This window comes from Sciurus carolinensis, unplaced genomic scaffold (genome assembly GCF_902686445.1).
Source record: "Sciurus carolinensis unplaced genomic scaffold, mSciCar1.2, whole genome shotgun sequence".
NCBI lineage: Eukaryota > Metazoa > Chordata > Mammalia > Rodentia > Sciuridae > Sciurus > Sciurus carolinensis.
In genome coordinates this window covers 65472-86529 of record NW_025920297.1, presented here as the reverse complement: position 1 = coordinate 86529, position 21058 = coordinate 65472, and the positions used below count along the sequence as shown (strand labels likewise).

Here is a 21058-nt window from a genome sequence, read left to right as displayed (position 1 = left end):
GCCATTTTCTTTTGTAACTACATCAGGTATTTCTCAATGCTAAACACCTTAACTACGAATATTTAAGAAATCTCCAGGAAGGTACCTAAATTGTTTACTAAATGTACAGAAATTCTGAAATAAGAGGAATGTAGAGCAAAGAAAACTGCTATGCACTCCAAAGAGGGGGTTCTTTTTTTAAAATATTTTTTACATGTTGGTAGACCTTTATTTTATTCATTTATAGTGTGGTGCTGAGGATGGAACCCAGTGCCTCACACATGCCAGGCAAGTGCTCCACCACTGAGCCACAACCCCAGCCCCCTTGTTGTTTGTACATCCTGCTTATAATACAGCCTTCATTATTGCCTGGAATGGCCTTGGGGACTTTTTAAGCACACCCCAGCGTCAGGTTGTAGAAAGAGCCCCAGAAATTTAAACCTCCTTTATTTACTCAGCCAAGTGAAAATGTAATCCTTCCACACCTTGAAAAATCAGTTGTTTGCTTCCTAATAACACTGTTAATAATTGTAGGGGCTCTTTTTCAAGTCTAACAAGTTCACAAATTAATGGAACACAGTGTTGTAAGTAAAATAAAATTTGAGGCTTTGACGGTAATTGCTGCAGTTATTTAACTTTATTTTAAATCTGAAAACTGTAAAACATAGTATTTATACAAACACCTGAGGACTGTTCAAATGGGCACAGCATCTTCATATAAACAATTTGAAAGAAGATCAAGTTTAAGGAAGAATCTAGTCTTATAAGGAATAACAGATGAAATGATCCTTTAAATAAGTGCATTCTTATCTGAAGTAGATTTGGTTTTCTAAAAAGAAAGTGTACATTCTTGCCCTGATGAACATTTTATTGGCATTTATAGGAAATGGCTAATACTTCTATAACTGATTCTCATAGCTTATAAACATTATACCAAAGTTATGCAAAATAATAACAATAAACACAGCACCATTTCCCTTTGAAAGTTCTAACTCATAAAATAAAGCCCAATACAATAAGTCATGATAAACTAATGTATCTTTCAAAATGTAGCAGAATGGCTCAGAACTAAGCAAATTAATTAGAAACATTGCATAGGATTGAGAACTTCCCTGTATGGAAACCAATCTATGGATTGTTTCTTATCACCTGAAGAGTAAGCTAGGAGGTATTGGTGATAGAAAATGATGCACATATTTTTTAAGGAATAAAAACATCTAACTATATACATAATTCATAATAACTCTGTGGCAGTGCAAAGTGCCATATTAAATTCAAAAAGAAAACATTTACTTATGTATACCTACAGGTATACAATAGTATATAAATATGGTAAAGTATCCGTAAGAGGAATACACACATACAATATATATCTTTTAACATTTGGACACAAGTATTTTGATAGAGATGTGAGAAATGAATGTGTACTTAATGTCCAAGCTTAGCAAAAATATAGGAAGTTTTAAAATAACAGGTATTTACTGAAAGAAATTTAATCTGACTCCATTCAAACCACTCTTGTAGTATAAACATCTGCACAAAATGATCATTCTATCTATCCTATAGTTACAAAAAATTATTAAAAACTGATAAGAACACTTTATGAAGCTTATAAGCTTCTCTTTCCTTTAAATATGAACAAATACCACACTGAGAGAACTAAACAGAAAGGAAAATAATTTATATGGCAATTCCCTTTCTAGAAACTGATAAAACATGAACAGAACACTGTAGAATCAGACAAATATTTGAGAAAGATATGACAGCTACAGGTACATCTCTAAATTCTCTTCTGAGGAAAAATTCTTGTGGATTTAATTATAGAAGCTGTTAAATCCCTGACATTTTCCCCTTTGGGATTTAGCTGTTTGGTTCTAGATATAAAGATTAACCAAAATTAAAGGTTTTTCTGTTTACTGAATGAAGTATATTTGTAAACTATACAATGAAAGTAATAAAAATACAAAGAATGAACTGTCAACTTGAATATGCTAATGGTGACATGTTAAATGGTTTTTAAAGTAGACTGGACTATTAATGTAATTCTGCAATTCTGAAAAAATATTTTTAAGAACCTTCTACAAAACAAAACTGCTCAAAGAATACTTTATCAGTACACCTGAGAAATTATGTCAATATACTTTTTTTCAATCATATTTTCCTTCTTTAAGTTTTTCAATGTAGTAACATAACTTTAATGCTGGCCCCAGCTTCAGCCCCATATACTTCATCATCACATCACTCTTTAGTAGCAGCAGAGCCTTCCCATCAATTTCCTACAGAGAGAAGAAAATGATAATAACTTTTTCATATTTTGTCAAAAGTTATTTATACATAAGAAAATGTAAAATAGAGAGCAGCTGTATGTTCCAGATACATATTCTCTGAATATGCATTTCCTGAAAACTATTAAAATATAATTTGTACAGTGAAACATTATTTGATGATTTGTAAATTTACTTCAAATTTTAAGAAAGAGGAAATTTAACCTAGTATCTTTGGTGAGTGTCCTAAGCAACAAACTATCTGATTTTAAGTACCATGTTGAGTAAAACACGACTACCTATAACAAAGAGTCAAAAATTATGAACGGTAGAAATGAATTTCAGACTGTCATTAACTTTCTGAGAAGGGCCAGAAATATATCAACATCAATGCAAACTGTAAATGTGCTGTATACACTATTATCATTAGGTTGAATGCTAACCAGTTAGTTGTCAAAACTAACTAGTTGTCTAACTAGTTAGTTAGTTGTCTAACTAAAGCTAGTTAGATGCCAAAACTAATTACCGATTTTCTTGCAATATTAAAAAGAGTATACCAGATTAGAGTACTTATTTGGTAGAAGACACTATAAAATAATAATAGTCACAAGGCATCCTCCTAAAATTCTTTATTACCTTAATTAATCAATTTATGCTATGGAAGTATATTATTTGGTAGTCATGAGATCCTGTTTAAAATAAAGCTGTACTTAATCTATACAGTTGCTGGATGTATTGGGTATCATAAGGCCACTCTGTTATAGTTTGTGGTCGCCCCCTCCTACTCATGGTCCTAGGGCTAAGCAGGGATCAGGTTGGAGGGTGGAGAGGATCCTTGTTTCTGTCATTACAAAAAGGGCGGTCCACCTGAAAGTGGCAATGCTGAATCATCCTCTCTCTTGAGAACGTGAAGCTGTTTAGAATATTAGGGACTTGGATACCCATTTAAAGAAAGACCATTAACCTACTATTTAAGAATCTAAAGTTGGGCAAAATAATCTTTCTCTTAAATGGCAAAATCAGTTGATAGGGTTCCCCCACCATCCACACAACTCAGTATCCAACTGAAAGGCCTGCACAGAGGTCATTCAAAGGCATTACGGCAGCAGGAAAACCGGATCAAAAGATACATTACATGTTGCCTGAAGAGGTCGGCGAGGGGGCCTGATATCTGAGGATCTGTATGTTTCATAAACTGTATCACTTCATCCACAGACCAGGTTGAAGGGTCCTTAGAGAAGCCTTGTTTCAGGACACTGGGGTCAGGTACAGCTATATAACTTGGAGCTTCAATGGGGGGGAAAAAAAAAAAATCATACTTGACCTGATCATTATACTGAAAGAAGAGATGTTAGGTAGGGAGTAATGGTCTCATTCCTGGAACCTTCACTTTCGTACCCAAGCAAGGACTCAAGACTCCAAGTGTAAAATCTAGTAAAAGCCTACACAAAGATGATCTCAAGACAGCTGCACAAGAGCATCCCATCTGACCTCCCCCAAACAAAAGTAGCTTCAGAAAAGCTTCAAAAATCGTAAAACAGACCAAGCAATCCAAGGCCTCTTTGGCCACAGGCCAATACAGCAAAAGATCTGTTACGTGGGTTAAATTAGGTTAATCTTACCTAACCCATCATATTCTGTTTCAATGAATTTCCTCTCAATCTCTCGTTTAACCTAAATTAGTTTTATTTTACTAGCTAAATACAATAGAAAGTCCCCAAATTTACAGTTTTATAATTGTTTAAACTCGTTCAATGAATTTCAACAACCCTGTTATCTTGGAGAACCAAATTAGTTCTTTTACCAAATCTCTCCCATGTATTCAGTATGGATATTTTTTGTATCACTTTCTTAGACTGCTGTCTCTTGTGACTTAAATGTGAATCTGAACTTTGAAGAAAATAGAACTATGTTCTGTTGAGCTAAGTCAGAACTTTAATATTTTATTTAATTCCTCCAATAGATTATTTAATTGGAGGTTTAGATATTTAATAAAGCAATAACTGAGACATGGAGCAATTTAGGTACTCATATCAACATATTTTAGCTGTGTTGTTCACCAAATTGTATTGACATTTCTTTGTGCCCTTACAAGTATTCATTCACTCAAGCAAAGCACTAAACTCCCTAAAGACAATGCGTGATGATGACAACTGAAGGACAGTCAACACAAATTTGATCTTTTTGTGTGAATTAGTCAAAGGCATGTCCTTTCTTTCCTATCATCTGGGCTATGGACAAGTTAGAAGCATTTTGAATATTTACCCAGAGAAAAGGTAAAGAAAAATAGAAGATAAGAGAAATTGCAATGGTTAATTTTTTGTGTGTAGCTCTGAATTTTATTACTTTTCTATCCAACATTTTGATGTGAAACAATCTCTATACTAAAATATATCTCCCCACTACTTCTCAGAGAAAAGAAATTTTGCTGGGCTTTATCAATCCAGGTACAAATGATGATGGTGTAGTCCATGTCCTGGAACCTAAGGCATTCTAATTATTTAGACAGAAAAACCATCTATCTTCTTTAACTCAATGACACATTTTAACCTTAAAAAATAACTGGCAAGACTAATCATCTCTCTAAATTAACTTATATTTTGTGGGGTTTTTGGTTTCTATCATCAGAATCTGGTATACTTATATACATGTAACTAGTTTTACAGATTATGACAGATAAACTATACGTAAAGATACATTTTCTGGTATAAAAATAATTTTGAATTAAAAAATAAAACTATAAGGTTTTCTATTTTTAAACTACTATGAAAAAGTAATTTAATTGGAACCATATCTTCAAAACAGAGAAGGTTGCAAACATTGTATTACTGCTAAATAATTATATGAAACTAATTATGTGAAAAAGCATCAAAGTCCAGTCATGCTTTTCTCCCAAATGGTTCTGTCTTATATACACTGGGGTGTCAATATTTCTAAAATAAATAAGATGAATGTGATTTGATTTCCCCCAATATCATTACTGGATTTCCTTCATATAATAAAGATCAACCATTTTTTTCATTCAAATAATGGGGCAAGGTAGGACAGGAGATCACATGAGTGTTACTGGCTATCAGGGGTGAACTTAGCTTTAATTAACAGTTATAGTACCCTATAGAAAATAATGGTAGTGACACCTCTAGACGGTTTCAAAGTAAAAATGCTTTCTGTTCTCTAGAGACACACAGGTAGTACAGTATTGAATATGGCCCTGGAACCAAAGTGTCTGGGTTTAAGGATTGGCCCAGTCACTTTCTATCTAAAGAACCTTACCCAAAGGACACCTGAGATTTTTCATCTGAAAATGTTTACAGGCTGCTACATCTCAAGGAATTCTTTAAATGATATATTGTATGAGGCCATATAAAATATTATATGGAATGTAATGTCACATAGTGATGAAAATGATAATTTTATTACCATTAAGTAAATTACTAATAAGTAATGTTATTACAATTAGCCTTCCCACTGCTAGGAAGAGCAGAAGCTAAACTTCTCTACTTCGGCCAACCAGTGTTGGACAAACATTTGGAAGTGGAGATATTCAGCATTGTAAGAAATTGTTTAGAGCCTTTTACTGAAGCCAGTCTTCAAAAGTTCATACTTTGTGAAAATACTTAAAAATTTCAGGGTATATTACCCCTTATGGAGTAAACATCTATCTTCAGACTCTGCAAACAACGTCACTCTAAGAGACAATTTCCACAGGACATGGGGGATGGAAGTGACAGCATTAAATATGTCCCAGCATGTGTGAAATGCAGTTGCCCATAGATAACATCCATGATGAAAGACAAGGGGGTTACTTGGTTCCCACTCTGTTCACTTCTTAACCTGGCCTAGATGCCCATTTGGAGAAAAAGAACATAAATAACTTATTCCCACCCTCACTCTCCTGCACTCAACCCTTAAAGGGGTATGGGGCAGTAGCCATCTTTTCACATGGAAAGCTATTTTGGCTCTTTCTAAATGAGAACAAGATGCTGCCCTGTTTATACATTTAGCATTGTCCTGATGGGCATGAAGGAATGACAGGAAGGATGTGGAAAATGGGAAAATTGTATGGCTATAGCAGCAGGATGCTAGAGCCCTGATGCAGGAGTTGCACACAGGCTGGGGCCAGGAAAGGTTTCAAGAGAGACAACAGATCAGAAAGGAGAGAGAACGTGTACGTCATGAGTTCAGATTGTACCAGGGAAATGAAAATTTACAATTGCTCAAGAAAACCACTAATCTGAGACATCTCTATCAGAGACATGGTTGGTGATCCAGATCCCCAGAGACAATTCTGTGCTCCAATCCATGAGGATTAGAGCAACTGGAATGATTTGGTCCTTTCAGTAACATAAAGGGGAGAACCTGGCCTCCCCAATTTTGGCACTTCCTGAATATGAAACACTCTCAGGGGATGCTGTTGCGTGTGGAACCCTCAAGGGGAAAGGTAAGCACATTGGCTGAAAATCACTGTTTTTTAATATACCTTCACTTTTCTTCTGCATCTGGAATTTATCTTCAGAGTAACTGCTCTTGGGAGATGATTTGTTCCCAACTAGTATTGAACTTGAGGTGCTTGGTACATTCTGAGAAAAACTCCTGAAGAATGAAGTTTGCATAAGATTTCTACAGACAGGATTCAAAGAATCTCCTGAATCAAGTGATGAATTCTTTGAATCTTCAGGGAAATTTTCCTCTTTGGGTATGCCCTCTCCCTCAGCAGACAGTGATTCTTCTACAAAGAGAAAGACAAAGGAGGTTATCTTCAACAGACTTGCAGTTCAAATACTATTAAAAGGTCAAAAATCTCTTCATTTCCAACAACAGTTCACTTAATTCATGTTATACTGAACCACAACTCCTAACACAAAGTACATGGCCATGCCTTCCCTCCTCCTCATATATAGTAATGGACACTGTCCTGAAATTCATATTGGTTCTGTGATGTCACCTATATTTATCAGGGAAATTTAGTCTCTTTTGCCAGTCTTGCCACCAAAGCTGTGCACTCTTGACAAAAGCATTTGTTCTTAGGAATGTAGTTCTTCACAACTATTTCTTTTATGATATGATGATACAGTTGCTTTCCAACATCTGCTTACTACTTGAGCAGTGAAGACTTTCACTGGAGAAAGGAACTAAGTTTTTCTATTACTCTTTCTAAAAAAGACTTTAGCAACATAAAAATAAAAATTGTTATTACAATTTTTTGTCTTATCTAATGAGAAATAACAGCTGTGCAGCATTTCTGAAGGAAATGCAGTACTCAAGCTGCCAAAGAAATATGCTTATTGCCAAACTTAACTTGGGCAGATACACTCCCTACTCCCAAGAGCATACATAAGTGGTAGCAGAGGAACTTTTCTTCTAGATCCTGGGATGTATCACTGCTATTTACCTTTAGAGACATGCATCTTTGTCTTGAGCAGCTTAGGAGAGACAGGAACACTACAAGGTACAGGTTGCTGAGGAGATCGTTTGATGCTTTTTTTTCCTGTTATTTCCTCTTTCACTGTTTTTTTTTTTTATAAAAAGAAGTGTTAAAACTAAACATAGTACTCAAGTATTTTCATATCAGCATGAAATATTTGTTTCTAGATCATTTGCATCTATAACTTCATCAACAATGTCAATTATTTGAAAGTTCAAGAATAACATGTGCTTGCTTTTTCCTACTAGACATTGCCACTGGAATAATATTCAAGAGTACCTCCAGGAATGTGTCTAAACTTCATTTATTCTGGGGTCATCAGATCTCTCTACCTCAGAAGACAGCAAGGCAACTCATTATAACGAGCCTAAAAAGACCTTAAAAAATTGCTCCTATGTGCAAGAGTAGTTAAAGGTTAGGACAAATTAAAGATATGGTGCAACAAAGACACTATTTTGTAGATAAGCTTGGCCTTGGGCTACCTTTATAACAATGCTACTGCTTATTATTCAACCAAATGCACCTGTACCTAAAGGACCACTCTCTCAAGTATGATTCTGAAAATAAAGACAATTAATTATAGGTTGAGAATCCCTTTTGCAAAATGCTTGGGAACAGATATGTTTCACATTGCAGTTTTTTTCATATTTTCGAATATTTGCATACACTTTACTGGTTGAGCATTACTCATCTGAAAATCTGAAATGCAAAATACTCTGTAATTTGAAACTTCGAGCACCAACACGACACTCAAAAAAGTTTGGACTTTAGAGCACTCTGAATTATGGAATAAAGATATTTAGCCTATATGCCCTAAATATCAACCAATACCTTGGTTTAACCTCTAACTAAAGGGACAAATAAGGTATAATAGAAACTAAAAGTCTGATAATAGAACACGAAAGGGAAGAAAGGCTACCTTGAGGAAGTATCAAAGTTAAAACTTCATCTGATTCAAATTTTGACTAGGGTCTAGGCATGTCTCTCATATGATGAACAACCTTTAGCAATCCAGTTTCTGACTGATTATCAATAAGTCCAGAAGAGCTCTCAATACCTGAGTTCTATTTTTAATCATGGACCACCACAAAACCAAAGGACAAAATATATTATGTTGCACAACAAATAGTATACTGTCTATAATTAATTTAAACATTAAATTCTAAGGAAAGAGGACTGGAGACATAGCTCAGTGGGAGAGCACTTGCCTAGCACGCATGAAGCCTTGGGTTCCATCCCGACCACTGCAAAAAATAGTAATAATAATTAAATTCTAAGGAAAGAAATATTTTTTTCCACATTCATTTAATTATACAGAAAATTCTAGTTCTTAACTATTTTTTTCTATAGATATTTGCTTATCTCTAAATCTTAGTAAGATTATAAAAGGCTATTTTTTAATTTATAATATACTAATGCTTTCATTGTGAAAAGTATATGAAGATGATGTATTATCTACTGTCTGGAGCTGAAACAAATATAAAATTGATCCTTCTGCTTCTAGATATTGTAACAGGCTAAAGCCAGAAAGTGTTCATACAGGGATAACTAAGAAAATCAAGATAATTTATTTTCAAAGTCATCATAGGGAGGCACTTTCAGTATGACTCATGAAAAACCTTCAAAACCACTCCTTAACAAAAACACTGAAAATACTGTAACAGTGGTCTACTTTACCTTTTGAATATAGCCTTCCCAGCTTAATTAACTAGTGCCCTCTTCCTCAGGGCACACCTGGAATGCAGTCTTTGAAGAGTTTCTTTAAAAGTCCTCTGTTCTCCCTTATGGGCAGAACCACAGCCTCTGGGACAGTAATTCCCTGTGCTTCTCCTTTGTTAACAAAGCAATAAATCTTATTTTCCCTTTTTCTCAAAACTGTGTCCTCCTTATTAAATGGGCATTGGGGTAAGAATCGGCATTCAGTAACAAAATTACCAAAACCTATTCAAATTAACTTTTAAAACCTCTGGAAATTAATTAAAAGATCGTTACAACCTAAAGAGGGTTTTTATCAAGAAAAATGGCCAACTTTCCGAAATACCACTGAATTCTATGGCATTTTAACTTGCCCTAATATGCTCCCCCCACCGATTACCTCACTTTCCATAATGGTCTTGTAAACCAACAACTTCACAACTACAATAGGTGTGAAAGCCAGCAGTCTAGCAGCCACTGGAGGGGATGTGGTAGGAGACCTCTCCCAACAGGTACAGCCTGGAAAACCAGGCCACTATCTGTGTACGCATGCATGACTCTGTCAGACAATGTGATGCCTTCAGTAACCTCGTACGCATGTGTTTACCAAAGGGAAGGCAGCATGGCATGCTGAGGGAGCATGTGCTAAACTGTCTCACTCAGGGCGCATGCGCAGCCCTGCCAGACCCCTGTGCGACTGCATAGCTGTCATAATTTCCTTATAATTTTATAGTACTGAATACCCACACAAAATTTATTTTTTCACATGTTAGACAAAGGAGCTAATATAATATGGGGCTAATGGGGAGAGGGGACTAAGCAAGGGCTATATAAGGTAAAGCCCTGATGCAATCAAAACCAGGCCTTTGAGGCTGGGGATATAGCTCAGTTGGTAGAATGCTTGCCTAGCATGTACAAGGCCCTGGGTTCAATCCCCAGCACCACTTAAAAAAAAAACAAAAACAAAAAACAGGCCTTTCAATGAGAATCCTCCCAGTCCGTGCTGGCACAAAACACTGCTTCTTGTTGAATGCCCCAGTACCCTCTCTGTTTCTTGGGGGCTCATATCTGGGATTCGAAGGTGGTAATTATATCTCCTGTTGTTGGGGTGTGGGATATTGGATAATATCCCCTGGATATTGGGGAAGGTAACCTCACCTGGCACCAGTGAACCGACTGATCTGTAAGGAACTAACTCTCCCTGTGTGTGTGTGCAAAGACCCTGGAAGCACAAGGGAACCCCGTGGGGTCCCAGAAACCAGCTCAGAAAGCTCCACCAGTCGGACAGGTAGGGAACATGAGTTCAAGAGGTAAACCTGCCCTATGTGCAGAAGGGAAGCCTGATCAACTCCAAGAGTTGTCCCAGTAGTCTCTATTGCAGAGACGAAACCACAACACTAAAGTACTGGGCAGCAGGTTGGAGATAGGTTAAGCCTGGAGCATGTGCACAGTCCTGATGCACAGGTCCATGGTGATCCTCATGTGGTTCATGGCAGTACCAGGATCTTCACAAGGTCTACAAGCCTGGTTCAGGTCAGGGGTTTATAGCAACCTGCCAATGTTAAGAGACACCTGAAACATCCCCACAAGGGGAACAGCCAGAGACAGATGAAGGGATTGCTTACTCTTTTCCCCTCCTTGTGTGTATGATCATCACTTGTTAGGGGGAAGAAATAGAGTGGCAAACCAAGTAAGCTTACCCCCTTAGAGTGCACGATAAAAAATTTCAAAAAAGGGTATTATGAAGACTATGGAGTTCGCTCCTTAGAAACTGGACCTTCTGTGAAACAGACTGGCCCTCAGAGTAGGTTGGCCCACTGAGGTACCTAGATAAAGAGCTAGAGCAAGGTGTTTAGGGTTGTTGTAGGGGACCCCAGGCACCCTGACCAGTTTCCTTACATTGATTGCTGGCAAGACACAGTCCTCTCTCGGCCATGTTGGCTAAAGGCTTGACTGGAAGAGAACTATAAAATTATGATGATGGTTCCCTCAAAATGCCAACTGAAACCTGAGAAGCCCATTCTATCTGAGAAACCAGAGGAGATTCCCTCACCTTAGGAACCCCTGTATTCGCCACTGCTGCTTGCACTCCCTGCATCTACTGCAGCCAGAACCCAATCAGAGGCTGCTCACACCCCTGCTGAAATCATAAAGCAGACCAAGAGGCAAAATTTGTGACCTCCAAGGGGGCAACAGAACCAATGGCCCTGACTGCTGCCCTATTCCCTAGGCCACTGGCAGAATAGGACCCCAATTACTGACAACATGAGAACACCTGGTTTAAAACTGACACTGGTAGTTAACTCCCAGGTAGATGGTGATTTGAAGATGGCCAAATAACAATTCCTGAGGTCCTAGCCCCGGGCTTTGTCAAGCAGTTCCACCAGGAGACCCACATTGGGAGGAAAGCTCTCGAGGCGACACTGAGCCAAGATTTCTACATTCCCTGGCTCCCCAGCATAGCTGAGTGGCGTGCAACCAATGTAAAATGTGTGCTTGGAATAATCCATGTCAGAGACCCAAGGCTTCCCATGGGGTACAAAGTGTTGGAGGGGCCCCATTTGAAAATATACTTGTGGACTTCACTGAGTTCCTCCAGGTTTGGGACTATAAACATTTACTGGCCTTTGTGTGTACTTTCTCAGGATGGGTAGAGGCCTTCTCTACTTGCACAGAGAAGGCATATGAAGTAGCCCAATCTCTTCTAAAGAAAATCATTCCCCAATGTGGAATCCCGATCACCTTGGGATCGGATAATGGGCTTGCATTCGTGGTTGAGGTGGCGCAACTGGTGGTAAAGGGGTCGAAGATAACCTGGAAATTTACATACTGCATATCGTCCCCAGAGCTCCAGGAAGGTGGAGTGAATGAACTGGAATCTAAAGTTACAACTCAGCAAACTGTGAGGAGACCCACCTGCACTGGGTCCAGGTGTTGCCAATTACTTTGTTAAAAATGAGGTCCAGCTCTACTAGACAGAGAGGGTTCTCCCCTTATGAGATTTTTTTATGGATGTCCTCCTCCCATTATATGAGGAGATCTAAAGGAATTGGGCAACATTACTCTGAGACAGCAGATGCAGGCTCTTGGCTTGACCCTGACCACTACACACCAATGGGTTAGGGAACAGCTACCTGTGAGCCTGACTACAGATGCCCATCTCTTCAAACCATGAGATGCTGTCTGGGTAAAAGTATGGAATGTCCAACCCCTAAAGCCTCTTTGGAGGGATCTGTTCATTGTCATTTTATCCATTCCTACTGCAGGGAAGGTGGCCAAGGTGGTCCCCTGGATTCATCACAGCAGAGTGAAATGAGTTTCTCATGACTGGGAGTGCATCCCCAATCCTGCTGCACCAGGCAAGCTGGCCATCCAAAACAAGAAAACTGCACCCCAAGAGGCTCCCGAGGACAACAACCCTGCTTTAGTAACCCTGGAAGCTGACTAACCTACTCATGGTAGAAGAGGAATTGACCACCTTCCAGGATAAATGAACTATTTTTATTTTCTATATTAGTCCTTTCATTGTAATGCTTTGGCACTGGCACCCCTTACCCTCTCTGCTGTTGCAGTCTTGGTCTTAATTTTCACCATAGGATTAACAGAGGTTGCTCCAGCCATCTGGCAATGTGTTGAAAAATTTCTAGTAGCAGTCTTACCTGCTTGTGATAGGATGTTTCATTGCTAGTGGTGTGTCTGATCTGGCTCCTAAATCCCTCATCCTATGAACGATGCTTTCACATGACTCAATCAGGTCAAGGTTATCACCACAACCCTACTTTATCATACCCACTTCTCAGGTCAGGTAACAATTGCGGGGACCTGCAGGTATAGTAAGACTACCTATTCTATCTGCCAATAGGGGGATCCATATACTTGTTTCAATCTACAATATTCCCCTAACTGAGGAATGGCTGTTAAAGTCCAAAGCTCACAGGAAGGCAGTTTGGAAAAGGGCCCATTAATTTACAAAGTTCAGCTTACTAATCTAAAGCAACCAGTGTCAGTACCTTTTGATGCATGTGGGGTCATGAGTGAAACTTGGGTACTTGCTGTGACTTACCATATGTTTACCACATCATGTGGAGACTCATCTGGGGAAAGGAGGTACAGGCTCAATGACAAGTATATGTACGAACATCCTGCAAACAGTATGTGGTCCATGTGTACTTATGCCAAGTTTTTTTTTTTTTTTTTCCCTTCTCGGAGTTGTGTTACATGGATCACTTGGCAGAGAGTAAAACTGTCCTACTTGAAAAAAGTGTTGCTAAACCCAACTGTAAAATGGGAGCATATAAACCTGTTAATTTCACTACACTTGGCCCTGACTACTCAGAATGGAAAATAGGCTGCCAAATTGCATACATACAGCTGGACAAGGTATTGATCCGGGAACCATACTATACTTCAAAAGGGTCACAATTTAAGTAGTCATCCCACCGGGTCTTTCTTTTTCTTTTTTTCTTTTTTTGCAGTACTGGGGATCGAACCCAGGGTCCTGTGCTTGCCAGGCAAGTACTCTACCGACTGAGCTATCTCCCCAGTTCCCCACTGGGTCTTTCATTAAAAAAATTTTTTTAGTTGTAGATGGACACAATACCTTTATTTTATTCATTCATTTTTTGAAAAATATTTTCAGTTGTCAATGGACCTTTATTTTATTATTTATATGTGGTGCTGAGAATCAAACCCAGTGACTCACACATATTAGGTGAGTGCTCTACCAAATGAGCCACAATCCCAGCCCTCATTTCTTTTATGAGGAAATGGAAAAAAGCCCACCTATTTCCATCACAACCAGAAACCTATTCCTAACCTTGGCAGAGACTATAGTTCAATGTCTGACCATCTCTTCTTGCTATGTGTGTGAAGGAACTAATACGGGGAGGTCAGTGGCCATGGAAGGCTAAAGAGTTAGACCCCCATGAGTCCTATAAGGAAACAATGTCTCCCCATTCAACTACTGGTGTTTGGTTCCTCAAAACCTCAATTATTGGAAAATATCATCTTGCCCAAGAGCAAAAACGGTTTAACATTTCAGTTGGAACTCTAACATGGCTGGGTCAAAAATTCTATAATGCAACTACCCAGAAAAACCAGTGGTGGGGGGCTGGGGCTGTAGCTTGGTAGTAGAGTGCTTGCCTAGCATGTGTGAAGCACTGGGTTCAATCCTTAGCACCACATACAAATAAACATAAAATAAAGGCATGCTGTCCATCTATAACTATAAAAAAATTAAAACAATAAAACCAGTGGTAGGGATCCTCAAATCACAAGAACCAAATCCCCATTCCCCTGTCAAATTTCTCTAACCTCAAACAGGCCTGGGATAATGCTGCCATAGAAAGAAATCAAATGGCAAGAGCCAGGTGGATTACAATTGCAGAAGAGCCACCTATGCTAAACTGTACTAGGGACAATTCACCCCTTCTTTTTGCTCCTTCTTTTACACAGAGGGGGGCAATAGAGAATCCTAGGATATGAAAACTGAGGGGTATAAACCAATTAGACCTCAGATATTTAAAAGAACTACCACCCAACTAGAGTAGAACCCAACTTCTTCTAAAGTATACCTGGAACATTTTAAAGTATGATAGGGCATACATATTATGTAGGGCCATAAAACAAGTTCTAACAAATTTATAAGTACTGAAATTATACAAGGTATATTCTCTAACCACAATGGAAACAGTTAAAGTTGGTAATAAAAGAAATCTGGAAAATTTACAAATAAGTGGAAACTGAAAACAAAAACAACATATCAAAATTTATAGGATATAGCTAAATCTGTGCTAAGAGGGAAATTTATAAAGACCCATATTACAAAAGATGAAAGAACTCAAATCAGTAATCTAAACCTTTCACCTTAAGAAACTAGAAATCGACAGCAAACTAAAGAAAGCAGAGGTAAGATATAATAAAGAGAGCAGAAAAAGAATGAAAACAGAGAAAAGTCAATGAAATCAAAGGTTGATTTTTTGAAAAGATCAAGAAGACTGACAAAGTTTTATTTATACTAACCAACAAATTAAAACTGAAGACTCAAAATTACTAAAATCAGAAATGAAAGTAGAGATATCACTATAAACTTTACAGAAATAAAAATGTACATAAGGAAATACTATGAACAACTGTATGCTAACAAATTAGATAATGTAGGTGAAAAGGACAAATTTCAAAAACCACAAACTACCAAAACTGACTCAGGAAAAAACAGAAAATATGAATAGACTTATAATTGGTACAAGTACCAAGTAAGTACCTTTTCTTTCTTTTTTTTTTGGTACTAGGAGTTGAACTGAGAGAGTCCTTTACCAAGGTGTTCACTTTGTGAACATTAAGCTGTATTCCACATGTAATTTTTCTCCATATATTACACTTCATAGTGAAATGTATTAAAAATGACTATTGCTAAAATATGCAAACACTGGATTTGTCAAAATAAAATCTCCTAAGAAGAGTATTGCTTTTAAAAATATTTTTGAGTCACCTATTCAGAAAATGTAAGATAAATGAAATACTATACATGAAATATTAGGAAAAAAATCAACTTTACAACATATATATGTAACTTCTTTATCTGCAAGCTAACTAAAAAAAAACTAACAAAGGTTTTAGTTCAAATTCATTTTCAAATAGTTGAATCAAGCTTTCTGTGAAAGAAAATTAAGAGATTAAATAATTTAAAATAGTATTATTTATGATTACTTAGTGTATTCTGTCAAATAGTAATCTATCCCAGTTATTTTTAGTCCTAGGGATTGAACCCAGGGTTGCTTAACCACTAAGCTGCATCCCCCCAGCCCTTTTTTTATGTTTTATTTTGAGACAGGGTCTCAATAAGTCCTAAGAGCCTCACACTAAGTTGCTGAAGCTGGCCTTGAATTTGTAATCCTCCTGCCTCACCCTACGGAGTTGCTGGGATTACAGGCCTGCATCACCATGCCTGGCTTATCCCAGTTATTTGAATAATCTGAAATTCAAACATTCTGTGCTTAATTTTAAAGCAAAAAATATACTTTCTTTACAATCTTTCAAAGAATTTTCAAGAACTTTCAGTGTGTAAATCATTGCCATTGTTTTTAATGCTGTGTAAAAAAAAATCAGGAAATGGTACTCTTAACTCCTCTAACTCATGTCCCCACCCCCCCAAATTACTCTTAGAAACAGAAAACCTATCGAATATCCCCCACACCCTCCCCTCATGTAAGTAGTCATTCTCTTTCTGGCCATCTTTCCATTCTCCTATCTCCTTGGAAGAAAGGATAATATCACACGAGAACAAGAATCTTCACTCTTCTTGGCAGCTACATTTTATTGCTCCTATTCCATGCCATACATAACAGGCCGAGTTTACATATTCTTACAACTTAAGCAGTATCCATTTTGCAGACAGGGAAATAGACACTTAGAAAATAGAGGCAATACTTTGTCCATGAGCACACAGCTAATTAACAGCAGGAGTTAAGATTAAAATTTAGGCCCGTCAGAGTGTATACCCTTTCAGTGTTGGTAATGGAACTCAGTTCTGCCAAATTCTAGTACCTGTGCTCTTTCCACTCCCATTTCACTAAATGTACTTCTGCTAGGACTTCACAGTATTATATATTTGAATTCACTGGGCAGTTACACAAGTGGGAAGAAACTGGAAAGAGGAATTCCATTAGGATACTGCTTTAATAATCCAGAGAAAGGATTAATTGGGTTCTGAAGGAGGGTAGAGACAAAGAAATAGAAAGAATAAATATGACAGACTTCACTGAAATAGAAGAGAAAAAGTTTATGAACAAAGTGTGAGTAACCAGGAGGACCAAAAATAGAGGCGTAATTAAAGATAGCACCCAAGCTTAAAACGCAAATGAAATGCAAATTTAAATCTCTGGCCTTAAACAAACAGTCTGTTATGGTACTTTATATTCCCAGAATTTCCAGCACCTGACTAGAAAACCATGTAGCTGTAATACCTGAGAACTTTAGCTTCTCTTAGAAGACAAACATAAAATCCTACCAAACATGGTTGGCTTTCATGAGTCAGATGAAAAAGGGACAAACCTTTCCTCCAAAGAACAAAGAATATTTGGCAAAAGGCTCAAAAGTGCTTTCTTACTTTAGGGATCAGAAACAAAATCCTGCCTTTGGGATTACAGGACTACTTTACAGCCATCTTCTTATTCAGGAATCGATTTGTGATTCTTATGGAAGAGGCGCAACCCAGGCTTAAATGTTAAATTCAAGCAGATCATTCCTTTTTTTCCCTTTTCTTTTTAGTTATACATGACAGCAGAGTCATTTTTGACCTATTTATACAAACGTGGAGTATATCATATTCTAATTAGGATTGCAGTCTTGTGGATGTACATGTGAGATTTACTGTGATGTATTCATATATGTACATAGGAAAGTTATGTCAGATTCATTCCACTGTCTTTCCTATACCCATCCCCACTCCTTTCCCTTCATTCTCCTTTGTCTAATCCACTGAACATCTATTCTTCCCCCTCCCCTTGTTGTGTGTTAGCATCAACATGTTAGAAAGAACATTCAACTTTTGGTTTTTTGAGATTGGCTTATTTCACTGAGCATGATAGTCCCCAGAGTCATCTATTTACCAGCAAATATCATAAAGTCATTCTTCTTTATGGCTAAGTAATATTCCATTGTGTTTGTGTGTGTGTGTGCATGCACACACACTGTATTTTCTTTATCCTTTCATCTGTTGAAAGGCACCTAGGTTGGTTCTACAGTTTCTTAGGATTAAAGTCAGTAACTTCAATCTAATAGAAAATGTGTAACTCTACGACTAGTCACCAAAGAGCCAAACATAAAACTCACTGACTCTTAAGTTCATTAATGAAAGGAATTACTTTCCTGCTTTAAATGAACAAAATAACTATATATCATACATTTCTAATTAGCTTATTTTGGATTAATAAGCTAATTACTTTGAGGAAACACAGAAAAACTGAATCAGATGCTCAAGTACACCATATAAAATACAAGCACAGTATAAAAATTTACATGTTCTCTCACCTGATTTATCTTTATCAAGCTCTGTAGGGCTATGAATATTACTCTTATAGGAACTGAAAGGCTGGCTGCTCAAAAGGTTATCACACTGCAGGCTGTGGCAGAAAGTCTCAAGAAAGCGAAGAGCAAATGATGCACTATTCACAGGAGGAAGCTGAATGGAATGAGTTTCCCCATCGAAAGATGCTATTTATTAAAGGGAAAAAAATGTCAGTCAATTCCCATCAATTTAGGAAATGTACTATGGAGTTTAATTTGAAGGTTTTATTATTCATAAAGGAATAATTATAAATTATGAAAGTTCTCTCAAACACAACAGCCTGCACTGGTAAAAACATTCTTATTTTAAAATATTCATAAAGTAAATAAAAACAGAAATCTGTTGATCTACAACAACACTTTCTTCTATTTCAAACATTCCATGGTATTTGTTGTGGTATCTGCTCAAACAATCATGGAAGTCACCAGCTGTATCTTTTCTCTTCATGAATTCTTGAGTCACATTTTTGTTTAAAGCGTCTTTCTGATAGATCAGACTGTTTTCCATACAAATTAAAATATATTATCAACCAAGATATTCTGTTTACAGGGAGCTTATTAACACAGTCATATAAAAGGAAAAATCTTATCTTTTACCTCAAATATCACTTAGACATTATTTGTCTATTTTGAAAATACACTTTCCAAACCAGGGTAAAAAGTCTATAAATATGTAACTATTACACGTATTCCATTATATCAACACATATTCCATTACATCAGTGTAATAATTATACAGTATAATTAATATAATATAAATATTGTAAATAGTCTGTTACAAAATCCTAGTATCTAAACTTAAAATCAGGTTTGGAAAAGAAACTGAATAAAGAAATTAGTATACCAGTTATCACTTCTCCTCCACGATTATCTGGCTTAAGATATCCAAAAACAGTCTTAGACTGAAAGGCACAATCCACACAGGCCTGCACAGTCCGTCGGAGCACCACATTTACGGGGCCTGGGCCAAAGTGGTCAGGTAGTTGCTGGATTCGCTTCGGATCCAGGTGTGGACCACAGTTTCCATGTTTGTTTATATAGACACAGACTTGAGGGAAAATGTGTATACAGATAAAACAATGAGACTGATTAAAAGGAACTTTGTAAAAACACCACATAATTACTATATTCCACGAGTCACTTCAAAGAGAACTTAAACATTAATTATCAATGATCTTTTCTACTATATAAAAATATAAAGTAAATACATTTGTGTAGGCATTAAACATATAAAACATATAAAGAAATATTCAGAATATTTACTCAATTTTAAAAGTTAGCCCAAATTAATAATTAAGTTTTAGGAGCATCACAAAAATAATTCTTCATACATTTCCATATTAAATAAAATGGTACAAAGATAAATATTTTTCTATTGTAATTACACAATTTAAGAATTTCCTTACAAAACTGGTTTTTAAAAATATTTTTAGTTGTAGATGGATACAATATTTATTTTTATGTGGTACTGAGCATTGAACCCAGTTCCTCACACCTGGAAGGCAAGTGCTCTACCGCTGAGCTATGACTCCAGCCCCAAACTGGTTATTTTGCTATATCCCTTTCAGACTGAATTTATTTTAAAATTACCAACATAGTACTTCAATTGTATTTTTTAAAGTAATCAAATAATGCAAAGTATGTGTCACAGTAAGTTCTAATGACATAAAGAAATTTATTTTGTTAATTTTAAGAAAATAAAAACGTTCCTTCTATACATGACAAGGTTGGCTGAAGAAAAACTTTCCTTAGTATAATAAAAAGAATAGGATATATAAGTAATCCATCTATAATCACACAAATTTCAAGTTTCAATAATTTTTCTTTATGAGGATCAAAAATGAATGTACTCTGTGAAAACAAGAAGGTACCTCATTATCAAAATTACTGTCCTCCTAAATCAAGAAGTAGATTATTTTTAACCCATTAATGTATATAGCACAATTTCCATATATGTGAATAGTCTTCTTATTTCCAGGACTTCAAAGACATTGGAAATAATACAGAATAAAAGACAGGTAATTTGTAACTCATTTTAAAATATTAATTTACCTGTAGACATCACTATTTTAGATGTCCCAAGAAAGGCATCCTTATCATATGAACTACCACGGTCTCTGGACAGAGAACTTAGAGAAGCTGAAGATGTTGAACACAACACAGGAATAAATTTTTCCTGTAATAAAAAAACAGTAATGTAAGTATACTCTTTTAAAAATTACTAGATAAAGTGAGGAAATTATAGGCTTACAAAATTAACAGTTATCAGAAGTCCTCAAAAAAAAAAAAAAGAAGTCCTCAAGGTTGGATACCTCTCTGTATACCATGAACTGCAGTGCTTTCAAAAACTGAGTTCCTCAGAGGCCCACAAGCTGTCCAGGTCAGGGGCAAAAAGAACAAGAGGCTAGGGCTAGGACTCTCCACCCTACCCTGTGCTCCAACTTAACATACCTTAGTCAATTAGTTCACTCTGTAAAACCCACCATTTTTTAAGGTGTCCTGTAAGACAAGTTTTTTAATACTCTGAAAGTCTCTAAAATCTCTTTTGTTATGGTTTGGATGTGAAGTATCCCCAAAAACCTCGTGTGTTGAGACAATGAAAGAAGGTTTAGAGGAGAAATGATAGGGT

The 21058-nt window shown here is 36.7% G+C and overlaps 1 protein-coding gene across 6 annotated transcripts in view; it reads right to left on the bottom strand.

Moving 5' to 3' along the window:
• Positions 1-605: 605 nt before the first annotated feature.
• The window catches only part of Scml2 (Scm polycomb group protein like 2), a 73111-nt gene continuing 52658 nt past the window's right edge, over positions 606-21058 (bottom strand). For 3 of the 6 annotated variants that reach the window (XM_047538205.1, XM_047538203.1, XM_047538206.1), the window contains 8 exons: positions 20482-20605; positions 19274-19477; positions 18394-18576; positions 8877-8912; positions 7636-7749; positions 6724-6972; positions 3379-3530; positions 606-2255 (listed from right to left, as the gene is read on the bottom strand). In XM_047538205.1, coding sequence (XP_047394161.1) covers positions 2127-2255; positions 3379-3530; positions 6724-6972; positions 7636-7749; positions 8877-8912; positions 18394-18576; positions 19274-19477; positions 20482-20605 — 1191 coding nt within the window. In that variant the 3' untranslated portion in view covers positions 606-2126. The remainder of the gene's footprint in view (positions 2256-3378; positions 3531-6723; positions 6973-7635; positions 7750-8876; positions 8913-18393; positions 18577-19273; positions 19478-20481; positions 20606-21058) is intronic. The other 3 variants (XM_047538204.1, XM_047538207.1, XM_047538208.1) reach the window with 2 other exon arrangements.